Raw genomic sequence first — 13,867 nt, 5'->3', positions numbered from 1 at the left:
ACTTTTACATGGTAAGAGGGCACCATTGAAATGTTTGGAAGAAAGTAATCCTGGCATCAGTTTTGATGGTGCCGAGAATAAACTCTCCCGGCCAGCCGGCTGGCCTTATGGCTGGAAATCTAGCCCAAACGAGCTGGAATTTCAGCGGAGGACACCCGACACCTTGCTAGCATGCTTCTCTCTGCATTCTTTTTTCTTCGTCTTTCCACGCTAACTTTCCATGCACATGAATCTTTTATGGCACATTCAAACTTCAACTTTTTCTATACAGAGAATTTACTATTTTCTGCATTAATAATATTGTTCATCATCAACATTTCAATCAAAGGCATATATACTTGGCATAACAACTATAGCATCAAACAATAACCAGCATATCATTTTTTTTTCTGTGAAAAAAGTTCAAGATCTTGGTCTATATATAAATACACTCAGTAATCGTAAAATCTAGATCTCATCATTGGTTAGAGCTTCACTTATTGATAACTAGCCTCGACAACATGCATGCACTCATTCTAGACCATAAAAATTAACCTTGTCATTCTAGATCTAATCCATAAAAGCTGTTTATGTCATTTCAAACCATAAAAACCCCATGAAATAAATGTTCATGGTGAACTCAGCTGTTCAGTCTTTTATAATTGTTGATTTAAGCATTAAAATGTTCATTGTTCCAATACAAAGACTTGTTTACAAAAAATAAATTAAAAAAAAAAACCCCATGAACTCATGGTGAAGCTCAACCTCACTATCACAAAAATCCAATTTGTATCTGAAGTTTTTTTTTTTTTACTTTATCAAATTTTTTTTTAACTTATATCAACCTATTTGTAAATATGAAGTTTTTAACATTTTTTCTTGATGTAAACAATCAAATATGAGACCTCATGTACCTTGAAAAGTTCATGGGATAGAAAGAAAAAAGAATTTTTTGACAGAGTCCCATGATTTCGATACAGCACTCATTCTTAACAAGGATTTGACAGGGCAACCTTAAAAGAACCTTTCCTTCCTTTCGTCCCCTTCTCCTTCGATCTTTGTTAACTGTTTGATTCTATGTGATTTGATGTCTGATGATATTTCTTTGTGGCTGGATGTTATAGCAAGTTCCTATGCCTTGTCATTTCTAGCATGGGATACGAGGATTGGAAATGACTATTCCCTGTTATACAAATAGGTAGCAAAAATTTTAAAAAAAACAAACAAATACATAACCAAAAAGGAACATCAAAACTGAAAAAATTAAAAAAAAAGTTTAAATCTTCTTTTCCCATTACTTATTTTTTATAAATACGATCATCTCACAAAATTTCTAGTTTTTTACACTTAATGAAAGTATACATTTCTTAATATTTTCTTTTAATTCGTCATGATCTATATAAGTATATAAAATCAAAAGGAGTAGTTTTTTCTTGTCAAAAATTTCACTGTTCATCCTCTTATACATTACTATAAATAGATTGTGTAATTTTTTTGTTTTTTTAATTTGATCTCCAAACTTTTTTTTTTGGTTATTTAATTTTAATTGAAGTTCAATTGATTTTAATTTCTTATGAAATAGTAAGATATAAATAATTTAGAGGGATTGAAATAGGAAAAGGACATCAAACATGAGTGGTGTGCCATAAATTTTATAAAAAATATATTTTGGTGTTCGAAATTAAAAAATAACACATATTATATAATTTTAGTACTTCAATATTTTTCAAATTCAATAATGGTAAAATACAATTCATTTGTGTTGTTTTTTAGTTGCTAGTTGAGAGAGGACAGAGAGAAGTCATTAAATTCCGCGCAGTAAAGAGAGAAATATATCATTAACACTGATTTAGGCTATCAAAATAGACGATATTTATATTAAATGGTTTCATTTGATGAAGAGAGTTCACATTATATGTTTTTTTTACCTTTAAAGTTAGTGAAAAAATAGATTTGAGCTCGGGTTAATTTTAATTTTTGAGACTGCATTTTGTTTTTTAGATCATGGATATGTTTATAACGTTTTTTAAAGTGTTTTATAAGTATTTTAGGTAAAAAAAAGTTGAAAAACATGTTTTTTTTAATAAAAAAACATTTAAATCTTGATTTTTCAAATATCATAACAATCAAAATCTAAGTACAATCAGATATCATATCATCTCATTTATTTATTTTTCAAAATAAATTGACAAGAAAAAAAAACCTAATCTTGCAAGTCTACTAAAATTAACCCACACGTAGACTCTTAACAAAATAGGGCGAACTAGCTGAGAGTATTTAGGAAAAATAAAAGTAATAGCACCAAAATGATTAGAAATCATTTTAAAAAAATATTATTATTTTTTTGGTTATTCCACAATTTGAAAATCAAGTATTTCCCTCTTCTCTCCCAAAGTTTCAAATTTTTCAAACAGACAGCCCGTCACCATGACCGTTATGTACACTGACCCGAGCGACAACGCTTCTTCTCTTCCCGACCCTCTCCTTCCATGGCTACTGTACGCCCATCCCTCTCTCTCTCCCTTAAAGCTATTTTTTTTGGGTTTTTAAAGCATGAAAATTGGCTGTAATCCCTTTTGTTGTGGTTGATTTTCAGGTCGATCAAAAAGGCACTTGATAGTAGCATCTCCAGTTTGGAACTAAACAAGATTTTATTAGACTGTATTGGGACTTTCAAGCACAATCCACAGTATAAAAATGACCCCAGATTTCTCAAGATTTGGCTTCTCTATGTAAGTTTAATTGCACCCATTATGGGTCTCTGTTAGTTTTAAGGTTTCATTGCTTTGATTCCGTTTTCTGGTTTAGATTCCTAGATGAGTTTTTTTTATGCTTTTTTGTAGGTTAATTTGGTTTTTTTTTTTAAGCTGAGAGTTTTAGTGCGTTTTTAGAGAAATGGAGGATGGTGAAGTTTTTGTTGGTTATTTTTCAGTACTGGGTTCAACTTAGTTTACAATTTGATAGTTTGTTAGGTTTTTTATGGAGAATCTGCTTGAATTGTGTTGATAGATTCTGAATCTTAAATGGGGTTTGTTTGTTTTTCTTGATTTTGGAGGGGTAGCAAATTTGATGGCTTTTTTTCTGTTAGTGGTCAATGGTCATTCTTCAATTTTCTTTAAAGTTCAGCAAGTTGAAATTTGTGTTTGTGGATTTGTTCTTCTCTTCTCCCTTAAATATTAAGTGCTTGGATTCGGTTTTTGTTTTATTTAAGTTGGACTGTTTTATGTTAACGTTTGGTTGTTTTTAGTTGTTAAAGTTGAAGATTTTGTAAGGATTTTTAGAGGGTTTTTATGAGAAATGGAGGATGGTGAAAGCATTTTTTGGGGGGCTATTTTAGATATTGGGTTGTTTTACTTTAAACTTGAATTATTTGATGGCATTTTTTGAATAAATTGAGGGATTGAGAATGAAGTGGCCATCATTCAATTTGCTCAGTAGTTTCGTAATTTGAATTGTGTGTAAACTTTCTAACTTGCTATGTATTTTCCTTCTCATATCTATGTGGATTCTATTTGTTGAGTCATTGTGTTTTGATGGGTCTATTCACTGTAATCATATGGGGAGCTAGAATGTAACATTGTTTAACAGATTAATTTGGTTTTGATGGAAGTTGGAAGGTAGTGATGACTTTGAAAATGTTTTCAAAGAAATGGAAGAGAATAATCTATGTAGAGGCAATTCTTTGCTCTATGAGCTGTACGCGGGGTTTCTTGAAGCAAAAGAGAATTGGAAGGAAGCATATATGGTTTATCAAACTGGCATTTTAAGGTTGCTCCCTGTTGTTTTCTGTGTCTTTCTTTGTGGACTTTTTTGCATGTTTCTTTGTCATTGATATTGGGTGGTTGATTTATATCGGGATGACAGGAAAGCAGAACCTCTTGAGAGGTTGGAACGTGCAAAAGTCTTATTTCTTGACAGATTGTCTTACAGGATAAATGCGTCTTCACTTCAAAAGGTATGCATACTGACCCAGGGAAAGAAATTATGCTTCCTTCGGTTTTTCTTCTGGTTTTCCTTCATTCATATGTATCACAGGCTAGGTAAGTGACTTGAAATCCATAAACTTAAATTCAGATGAAACTTGGTATGTTCTGCAATCTTTTTTGTGGTGGGTATATCAGTACATTTTACTTCTTGATACAGAGGACTATTTAGTGCCTCATTACAACAGGAGTGCTAGTCTACTTAACGCTATGCCAAATTGTTTGTGTGAGTCTATTGTTAATGAAACACAATCTTTTTATCTTTTTGTTCCTTTTCCTCTAGTTGTTAGATATCATGTCCCTAAGTACGATTGCCATCAACTTTTGATCGTTTCTTTGTACTTTCTCTCACGTGAACAACTGTATCTCAAGTAGTCATGTTTTTTTATGCGACCTTTCTTTTATGATCTCCAACAATACATGCTTGAAAGTCAAAAGCATGTTCCTTTAATAGTTTTAACTTCAGATTTTAGCCTTTTCATAGTCTAAGTCATCATGATGATGGGCAAACCTGGCAGATGGTGTATCATTTATTTCCCTTTTCCTTGTCATAATATATTTTTATCAAAGAGTTGTTTAGCTTAGATTGGTATATGTAGGCTCTCTAAAGATTATATTATTTTGTACTCTTCATTTACAGACTGATTACAATGAATCCATGGAAATGGAAAAAAGTTGTGTTAATCCATGGTCAGCCTCCACCACAAAAGAGTTGTTGGAGAGGATAAATCCTCAAATGATGAAATATGCTGTAAGACAATTTGAACATTAGTAACTTCCTTTGATTGTTGAAATTCATTGATTGGTTGCTTAATATTTTTGTTTACTTTGATAAAGTAACTTTCTTTTTGCTTGTTTTAGGGATACCATCCAAGTAAAAAAGCATACTCTGGAGACGTGGCTTTATCTACTCTACAGAATTCATCAAGGAATAAGATTGTTAAAATAGGTTATTCTTATTGTTATATTTACATGGATATCCTGTAGTGCTTCGAGTCTTTAGTCATAAATGAATGTTCATGATTGATTAACAAACTTAAGTTTGTGAAAACTGAGGGCAAATTTCATGTTTGAAATGTTATTTTGACTTTTTGGAAGTAAGAATTCTGCATGTATGGCCAATCATTATATGGATTCTGTGTTTTGTTGTGGCACAACTTCAATTGGGGATTCAAATTCTTATAACTTAATGACTATTATTCTAATACTTAAAGGTGGAAAGAAGTACGAGATCAAAGGTTGTCCTGTTAAAGGCGGGTTTGCTCAAGTATATAAAGCATATGTCAACAGTAATCCAGATGAAGTTGTTGCATTGAAGGTAATTAAACCTCCTCCCTTAGTAAGAGTTGCGGATTCCATGTCATATCGGGCTATAACATTTGAACGAAATTGCAGATACAAAGGCCTCCTTTTCCTTGGGAGTTCCATATGTACCGTCAACTTGATCAACGGATCCCAGACAATCAAGTATGTGTTCTTTCTGTTCTCATGATTTGAGCACCTTTATTTTTTATTTTTTAACAACAACTAGTTCTTATTCTTCTTGCTGTAACTTTTCAGAGTTCAAGCTTCGGATATGCTCATAGATTGCACCTGTTCTCTGATTATAGTATACTTGTCTGTGACTATCTATCTCATGGGACGCTTCAGGTAGATTAATCTTATCCTATATTTGTTTTCATACCAGGAAGATCTTGTGTGATACAATGCTTGCATGTGACATATGCAGGATGTCATAAATTCTTATGTGGTCACTGGCAAGCCCATGGAAGAAGTGTTGTGTATCTATTACACCATAGAAATGCTACACATGCTGGGAACCCTGCATGGAGTTGGCATAATTCACGGGGACTTCAAGCCTGATAATCTGCTTATTCGCTATTCCAGGTGAAAATTGTTTTTACCATAAATTTGGTTATTTTATGTCTTTCACATAGGTAGCTGTCTTGTAATTTCAAAAGCAAGATCATAAGCATAGCCTCATCAATGTCTTTTACAGATGCATGGTTTGACATACAACATCTAGTGACATTAATAACCTGATATTTGGCAGGAGCAATCTTACAGAAGATGGGTTTAAAGAACGAAGTGGCCCTTGGAGAGATCAGGTTAATCTTACTTGTGATAGACTTGATGTGCAGCTTAATTGTTTATCTCGTATTTAAGAGTTTTCTCATGCAGGGTCTTTGCCTTGTTGACTGGGGGAGGGGGATAGACCTGCATCTCTTTCCTGATGATATAGAATTTGAGGGAGATTGTCGGACTTCTGGATTTCGTTGTGTTGAAATGCAAGAGAGGAAGCCCTGGACATTTCAGGTCATTGTAATAAAGCACACAAAGTCCACTTGCTAGTTTTTAATTGGACTGGCACCTCATTAGTATCGTCATTTTGAAATCAGGTTGACACATATGGCCTCTGTGTTGTAATTCATATGATGCTGCACCATTCTTACATGGAGATTGTAAAGAAAGGGACATCTGATGGAGGCTACATGTATCTGCCGAAGGCTCCTTTTAAAAGGTATTTTTCATATCTGCTTACTTAGAAGACTTCTGTGAACTGCGGCAAATTCCAATTTGTAACTTCACTATATTGTGAAACTGCAAGACTTTAAAAATTTATAGGAGTAAATTATTTTTCCATCATTGATTTCTCTCTTTATTTTTCTGTTTTCTTTTCGCAAACCTTCTGATCAAGTTCTCATTCTATTTATCTGCAGATACTGGAGTGATTTATGGAAGGATCTCTTCACAAAGCTGCTAAACAATAATAGCGGCAATGACTGTGAGTTGTTGAGGAACTTGAGAAAGAGCTTTGAGGATTACTTGCACTCTGATGATAAACTCCTAAGGAAACTGAAGGAGTTGCTGGCTAAGCAAAGACTCCTTTTGTGTTCTGCTTAGTGCATTTTTTTAACCATTCCTCCAGATACTTTTCTTACGATTGTGTTGCAAATTGTTAAATTTATATGCAGAACAGCCAGACGCATGCTAGAAGGTGAATTCTTATTTGAAATAAAATCCCTACTGCGCCCTCGCAACTCATTTGAACTTTCTGATCCATCATTTTATTCTAACATTTTACCCTCTTATGAAGCAGTCAGTCAAATGTACAGAATCTTGGTGCTGGAGCATTCTTTGCAGACATCAACTTGCTATGTTAAAAAGATAGTGTTTTTTCTTTCTTTCTCTCACTGATGATTAGGTAAAGGAATGTATTCGCATGTGCAATGAATTTCACAAGCTTGTACTCACAATTCTTGACTGAATGTAAATGCTGTTTTCTCTACAGCAAAATTTGTGAAGATATCTTTTAAATTCTTACATTCTTATATCATATTGCGTTTGGTTAGCATTTCGGGATATAAAATACAGATATAAAAGATACAGAAGTTGAAGCAGAGAAATAAAAATAATAATTTTGAAGTGAATTCTTTCATGTGTTTTAAAAGAAACATATCTTTTTTTATATCCCAATATCACTACCTTATAAAATATAAATACATGTTGGCTCCATGCCCTCTGTCTCTGTAGGATATGATGAATTAAGAATGCAGATGTTGGGATTTTGAACTCAAACTGTTGAGGTTTTCTTTTAGGGTCTGAGTATTAGAAGATGAACTATCAAGTGTCAAATGGCGTATTCAACAAATGCCGATTCCACGATCACATTGTTTTAAGATTTTCCTCTATTTCTTTTGATCAATGAAGCAAAACTTCCATGGTTGCATGAGCAATTTTCCTTAATTTGCCCACAACATGACCCGTATGGCTGTCCAAAACTATGCCACATTGTAAGCATAGTGTTAAATCCAACCCAAAACTTCCATGGTTGCATGAGCAATTTTCTTTAACATGTGTTTTTTTTTTTGGATTAGTCCATGGATCAGATAAGCTTTCCTAGATATTAATTTTTTGGGGTTTTCAAATTATTATCCAGAATTAATCATTCGAGGTTCTATCGGTTAAGATGTAAATTTCTTCTAAGAAAATTTACGAACTTGAAACTATTTATTTAAGCAGCCAGAGCCCTTCCTCTCATGCAAACCTTGTTGGTTCTGCTGGATATTAATGAAATTGAAATGATGGATGCAATATATTTTTGCTTAAATTTAGTATAAAATGATAACATAAAATCAAACTAAAATAAGAGAAGGAACATTTTTGACAAAAAAAAGAGAGGATAAATCATTATTGGGCCTTTAGAAAACCCAACAAAACAATAAAGAAGTCCTAAAGCCCACAAAATATGAAACTCACTTTCACTTCTCACCAATGGAGTCTTCTACACTGTTACAGTGACAGCGTCAGACTCGAATACAAATGAAGACGCAGAGGCAAACCAAGGTCAAGATGGTAATTTAAAAGAAAAACCCTAGAAATTCTCTTAGGTATAAAGACCACATTAGTAAAACAGTTCTCCCTAGTATCAGGAGGAGGCAGTGACTGTCCTTACTCTCAAGGTTTTTTTTTTCCCTGTTTGGTTGCTGAGAAAATGGAAGAAACCATAAAGTGTTTGGCTTCTGTTTAGCTTTTTTGCTTGCATGTTTAGATTTGATGAATTTTGTTTGAGGTTGACTATGTACAATTGTTACTAACATTAGATTTAATGTTAAAAATGACACTCAAATTGTTCGTTTTAGTTGTTACAAACGTTCGATTATGTTGGAAATGAGATTGGTTTTCACATTCAAATTGCGGGTTTAAGTTGTTACTAAACTTGGATTATGCTAAAAATGAGGTGGGATTTGACATTCGAATTGTGGGTTTTAGTTGTTGCTAACGTTGGATTATGTTAAAAATGACATGGGTTTTGCAATCAAATTGTAGGTCTTAGGTGTTAATAACGTGAGGTTACGTTAAAAATGGCATAGGTTTGAAGTTTGTCTTTGATTTGTGTTGTATGGTTTGTCCTTTTTGCTGCTTTGTGGGGGTGGTTGGTGGAAGTTAAGTTGGATTATAATGATGATCATGGCATTTTGTTGGATTAGTATATGTTATCTAGTTTTATTTGCTTATTGCAAAATTCCAGGAAGTATTTTGTTCTTGAAGCCTAATTGTGTAAAATGGTGGATTTTTTCTGACTTTCAGGTCACCATCTTGAGTTGTAAGCATGGCGGATGAATCGTGGAATCCGTTGGTTTTCAGGAAGATACATGGACAGTCATCTCTCATTTCTAAGCTTTCCCCAAACTTGCACAGCAGGAATTATCACATGACTAGTGGTGCATTTTCTAATGGTTTTCATAGCAATATGCATCCTGCAATTCAGGTAACTGGTCTGGCATTTGTGCCACATGTTTCCCCGATATTTGTTGAAGCACCATCCGAGAAAGGTGCTAAAGGATTTATGATTGATTTTCTCATGGGAGGAGTATCAGCAGCTGTTTCAAAGACAGCAGCCGCTCCAATTGAACGGGTTAAACTCTTGATTCAAAATCAAGATGAAATGATCAAGGCTGGTCGATTATCTGAACCATACAAGGGTATCACTGACTGCTTTGCTAGAACCATCAAAGATGAGGGTGTCCTTGCTCTTTGGAGAGGCAACACTGCTAATGTCATCAGATACTTCCCTACTCAGGTCATTTCACTTTAATTTTATTTATTTTTCCTTTTGTTATTTTTTAGTACATGTGCTTGACTGTAGTAGTGTTTATATCAATTGACACCTTTGTACACCTACCAGGCCCTGAACTTTGCATTCAAAGATTACTTCAAGAGTTTGTTTAACTTCAAGAAGGAAAAAGATGGCTACTGGAAGTGGTTTGCCGGGAATTTGGCATCAGGTGGAGCTGCTGGTGCTTCATCACTTCTATTTGTTTACTCCTTGGATTATGCCCGTACTCGTTTGGCTAATGATTCAAAGGCAGCTAAAAAGGGTGGTGAGAGGCAGTTTAATGGGTTGGTTGATGTTTATAAGAAAACCCTCCAGTCTGATGGCATTGCTGGACTTTATCGTGGATTTAACATATCTTGTGTTGGAATTATTGTGTACCGTGGGCTCTACTTTGGAATGTATGATTCTCTTAAACCTGTGGTTTTGGTTGGTAATTTGCAGGTATGTACTGTGTTTTCTTATTGCATCTCTGCCAATCTTTTTTCCCTGCTTTCAAGCTGTCCTTCTCCTGTTATGGTTCTCCACTGCAAATATGTTGTTTTGACGTCAACCATCTTTGCTGGTGGAACTAATGCAAGATGAAATGACTCCTCATCTTATGGATTTATGCTCCTGTGTCCTAAGTATTGTATGTGTAAAATTGTGGTCCTGTGTTCACCACCTTTTGATAAAATTAAGTCAAACTGAGATATCTTAATGTTTGGATGTGTGGCACAGCGGTGGTGCTGATTTTCCTCTACTATATGAAGTTTAACATGATCAAATGGTTAATGTTGGATTGTTTGGTTTCTACAGGATAGTTTCTTTGCAAGTTTCTTGCTGGGATGGGGAATCACAATAGGTGCTGGATTGGCCTCTTACCCCATAGATACAGTCCGTAGAAGGATGATGATGACTTCAGGAGAAGCTGTGAAGTATAAGAGCTCTTTGGATGCATTTAAACAGATCATCAAGAATGAAGGGGGTAAATCACTCTTCAAGGGTGCTGGTGCAAACATCCTACGTGCTGTGGCAGGTGCTGGTGTGCTTGCTGGGTATGACAAGCTGCAGGTCATTGTCTTTGGCAAGAAATATGGATCTGGTGGCGGTGGCTAATATGATTGCTGATGCCTGTGACCATGATGATGATGATGATAAAAGGAAAATGCTTCTGTTAGAGTGCCTTTCTCAGCTTCGAATAATTTTTCAAGGAATGATAGTGCTCTTGATGTATACGGTACCTGGGATTTCATAAAAACAAATATAGTTGTCTGGACATCTTCAATTTTGAGTGTTGTAACTAGTACAGCATAAACGATGTTAGTTTGTATGTGTCATGATGAGAATAGTTAGATAATATTCTCTCAAGTGTGCTTGTTTTGGAGTGGTTGTGCCCTGTGGAAATCTATGATGTTTTGTCCCTTGTTTATTGAAAAATTATTCAAAGGATGATCGGTGCCAGCTTCAATGCCAGTACTGCAGATTTTGTCATACTTCCCCGGCATCTTCAATATCACTGATCTTGATTATGCTGGCCAGCAAGACGTTCCAAAAACTTGGAAGTGTACAGTGCTCAATTTAATGGAAAAGAATTTCAGTATATTGCTTGGTGGTGCTGGACTCGTATGAGATGCAGTTGCAGCAGAAATTGATGTGAACTCTTCCATTTGTTAGAAGACTTGAAGTTCATGCCATAGAGTAGTCGAATTCTGCACTTCTTTCTTTGCGTTTTTGGCAGGGTATAGGTTTGTCAATCTTATTTCCAGGAGTTAATGCATTGGATCATGCACAATTATCAAGCTTTCAGCACCATCAGCATTTGTGCTACCATTGCCCTAATTCTTTTGAGAGATGAAATCTAGCTTGGACCAGGAACTAGAGGCATAGAAAAATCTCATTTTATGTGCTTTTTTGTTCTATTTGTAAAGGGTATTCTTGAATCAGTTTAAGCATTAATTAAAAATTCACGATTATTTTATTAAAAGATTTTAACAATATAATTTCCATGTCGGTTTGATATATTCAAATAATTTAATAAATTATTCTAGATACCAGTCTCAAGATTTGCTTTCTGAATTTAGAAAGTCAACAATGGAGGCAAATTTTTATTAATTATCAAGTAAAACTCCTTGTGGTTCTTGCATCTTGTAATAGATGCAAGATTTGTGCAAAACGCTGAGCACAACTTCAATGTGTAAATACGAAGCTATTGGAATTGACTCATCTCTTGCTACTCCATCAGATGGAGGTTCTTTATCAAGGAAGCTGTAATCATTTCTGTATCTTGGAAGTATGATAATGTGCTGCCATGAATTTCTTAGGATTTACCCCTTTTGGCTCAAGAGTCATGACAGGTAATTAATCCCTTAAGTTCGAAGAAATTCTCCTCTTTTTCTTAGGGTGGCTGAGGCCGTCTTTCTCCAGCTCCACTTGAAACAACTGCGAAAACTACATGGAAGGAGGCAAGTCTTTATCGTGCGCATCGTCCTCTCTGTACCCCCATTTTTCCAAATTCATAGTCTGAAACTAATCTCCATGTTATTTCCTAACATGAGATGTGCCTGTCATCTTCCATTTTTTGTCTCACTCCAAGCCTCCAAAGGACAGCATAAACTGCAGGGATCGAGACATGATGTTTGGTACACTTTGAAATCTTCATGCTTATCTAGAAATGGCCATGTTTTAAGATCATATGTTATGGTTAACTGTCACTGTACCAGGTCATTCTGACATTTTCTTCAGATGCTATCATCAGCAAAGAAATCAATGTCTTCCATTGGACATGAACAGCATGATTAAACATAAGACTGAAAGAAGCGTTTGACATGGAAAGGACTCCTTACATAAACAGCCAAGATCACTACCTTAAACCCACGAAAATCAAATGGCTTCGTCTCTGCTTTGTTCTATCACAATTCGTTCTTTACTTGTCTTGCTCTTGCACCTATCTTCCTTGTCTAACTATCTAGCTGCAAAGCATAACCAACATGGCTACCACCGCCACCGCTCACACAACCATTCTCCAACTTCAAACCAAAGGCTCCACCAAGCTTATATTGCCCTCCAGGCATGGAGAAGGGTTATCTACTCTGATCCAAACAACTTCACTACCAATTGGGTTGGTCCTGATGTATGTAGCTATAAAGGAATATACTGTGCAACTGCTATTGATGATCCCAAAATTAGAGTTGTCGCAGGCATTGACCTCAACTTTGCTGATATAGCAGGTTTCCTTCCTAATGAATTAGGCCTCCTCTCTGACTTAGCACTCATCCATTTGAATAGCAACAGACTTTGTGGGATTATCCCACAAACTCTAACCAACCTTTCACTTCTATATGAGCTTGATGTCAGCAACAACAGATTTGTAGGCCCTTTCCCTTCTGTTGTGCTCTCTCTTCCTATGCTAACCTATCTTGACCTTCGCTACAATGAGTTTGAAGGGCCATTACCTCCTCAGCTTTTCCAGAAAAAGATTGATGCGATATTCATTAATAACAATCGATTTACTAGTGCAGTTCCCGCTTTCTTAGGCGGAACTTCAGCTTCTGTGGTGGTCATTGCCAACAATAACTTCAAAGGCTGCCTGCCGCCGAGTATAGCCAACTTGGCAGATACTTTAGAAGAGTTGCTGCTTATCAACACAAGCTTGACAGGTTGTTTGCCACCAGAAGTTGGGTATCTCTACAAACTGAGGGTGTTGGATGTAAGCCATAACAAGATAGTTGGTCCTATACCTTATAGCCTATCAGGATTAGCTCATTTGGAGCAGCTAAATTTAGCACACAATCTGATGACCGGGATTGTACCTCAAGGAGTTTGTATACTGCCAAATTTAGCTAATTTTACTTTCTCTTACAACTTCTTTTGTGAGGAAGAGGGAATTTGCATGAATCTTACATCTAAAGGCATCAAGTATGACGATCGCCGCAATTGTTTGCCAGAGAAGCCACTCCAGAGAAGTCAGAAAGAATGCAACGATACACTCGAGCATCCAGTCGACTGCTTTCAGGAATGCTGTGTAGCCAGTGAAGGAGGCGGTGCTTTTGGTAGGGCAACTCCTTTCGCTCCTGCACTTGTGCCTGCTGCAACCCCTCTGCTGTCACCTTCTCTTGCTCCTAGCTTCCCATAAGTAGTCTTGCAATATAGTTACAATAAAACCAAAATAAGATCCAAAATTTGGCCTGTAGTTACTTGTGAATCTTCTTCTTTCTTTTTTTTTTCTTTTTTCCTGTAATAGTTGTATTTGAATTTTGTACATGTATATAATCCTTGAAAAAATTTTATGTTACCCAACCCACAAACG

The 13,867-nt window shown here is 35.5% G+C and overlaps 3 protein-coding genes across 5 annotated transcripts; all 3 read left to right on the top strand.

The window, feature by feature from the left end:
* Nucleotides 1-2,100: 2,100 nt before the first annotated feature.
* On the top strand, nucleotides 2,101-7,286 carry LOC133672884 (mitotic checkpoint serine/threonine-protein kinase BUB1). Of its 2 annotated transcripts, XR_009834908.1 has the most exons (15): nucleotides 2,102-2,477; nucleotides 2,576-2,711; nucleotides 3,590-3,747; nucleotides 3,844-3,934; nucleotides 4,603-4,713; nucleotides 4,824-4,911; nucleotides 5,177-5,280; nucleotides 5,358-5,429; nucleotides 5,523-5,612; nucleotides 5,692-5,849; nucleotides 6,016-6,070; nucleotides 6,144-6,278; nucleotides 6,362-6,483; nucleotides 6,683-6,960; nucleotides 7,063-7,286. XR_009834908.1 is itself a non-coding variant. In XM_062093440.1 (14 exons), exons 1-14 carry the CDS (start codon nucleotides 2,407-2,409, stop codon nucleotides 6,864-6,866), a joined length of 1,575 nt encoding a protein of 524 aa, XP_061949424.1. In that variant the 5' UTR covers nucleotides 2,101-2,406; the 3' UTR covers nucleotides 6,867-7,286. The 2 variants fall into 2 exon arrangements, 1 of the variants encoding a protein (XP_061949424.1); XM_062093440.1 differs by having other exon boundaries at nucleotides 2,101-2,477; nucleotides 6,683-7,286.
* Nucleotides 7,287-8,238: 952 nt separating this feature from the next.
* LOC133673151 (ADP,ATP carrier protein 3, mitochondrial-like) lies at nucleotides 8,239-11,010 on the top strand. 2 transcript variants are annotated; one of them, XM_062093825.1, is made up of 4 exons: nucleotides 8,239-8,318; nucleotides 9,054-9,546; nucleotides 9,652-10,023; nucleotides 10,378-11,010. In XM_062093825.1, the coding sequence occupies exons 2-4, from the start codon at nucleotides 9,076-9,078 to the stop codon at nucleotides 10,675-10,677; spliced, it is 1,143 nt and encodes a 380-aa protein (XP_061949809.1). In that variant the 5' UTR covers nucleotides 8,239-8,318; nucleotides 9,054-9,075; the 3' UTR covers nucleotides 10,678-11,010. The 2 variants fall into 2 exon arrangements, with proteins under 2 accessions (XP_061949809.1, XP_061949808.1); XM_062093824.1 differs by having other exon boundaries at nucleotides 8,269-8,425.
* A 1,379-nt stretch (nucleotides 11,011-12,389) lies between these two features.
* On the top strand, nucleotides 12,390-13,852 carry LOC133673210 (leucine-rich repeat extensin-like protein 4). The gene has a single exon (XM_062093924.1). It carries the CDS (start codon nucleotides 12,446-12,448, stop codon nucleotides 13,691-13,693), a length of 1,248 nt encoding a protein of 415 aa, XP_061949908.1. The 5' UTR covers nucleotides 12,390-12,445; the 3' UTR covers nucleotides 13,694-13,852.
* Nucleotides 13,853-13,867: the final 15 nt, after the last annotated feature.

This window comes from Populus nigra, chromosome 14 (genome assembly GCF_951802175.1).
Source record: "Populus nigra chromosome 14, ddPopNigr1.1, whole genome shotgun sequence".
In the NCBI taxonomy this organism is placed as follows: Eukaryota; Viridiplantae; Streptophyta; class Magnoliopsida; order Malpighiales; family Salicaceae; genus Populus; species Populus nigra.
Note: the sequence above shows the minus strand (reverse complement) of the source record. Positions and strands in the feature narration are given on the sequence as shown.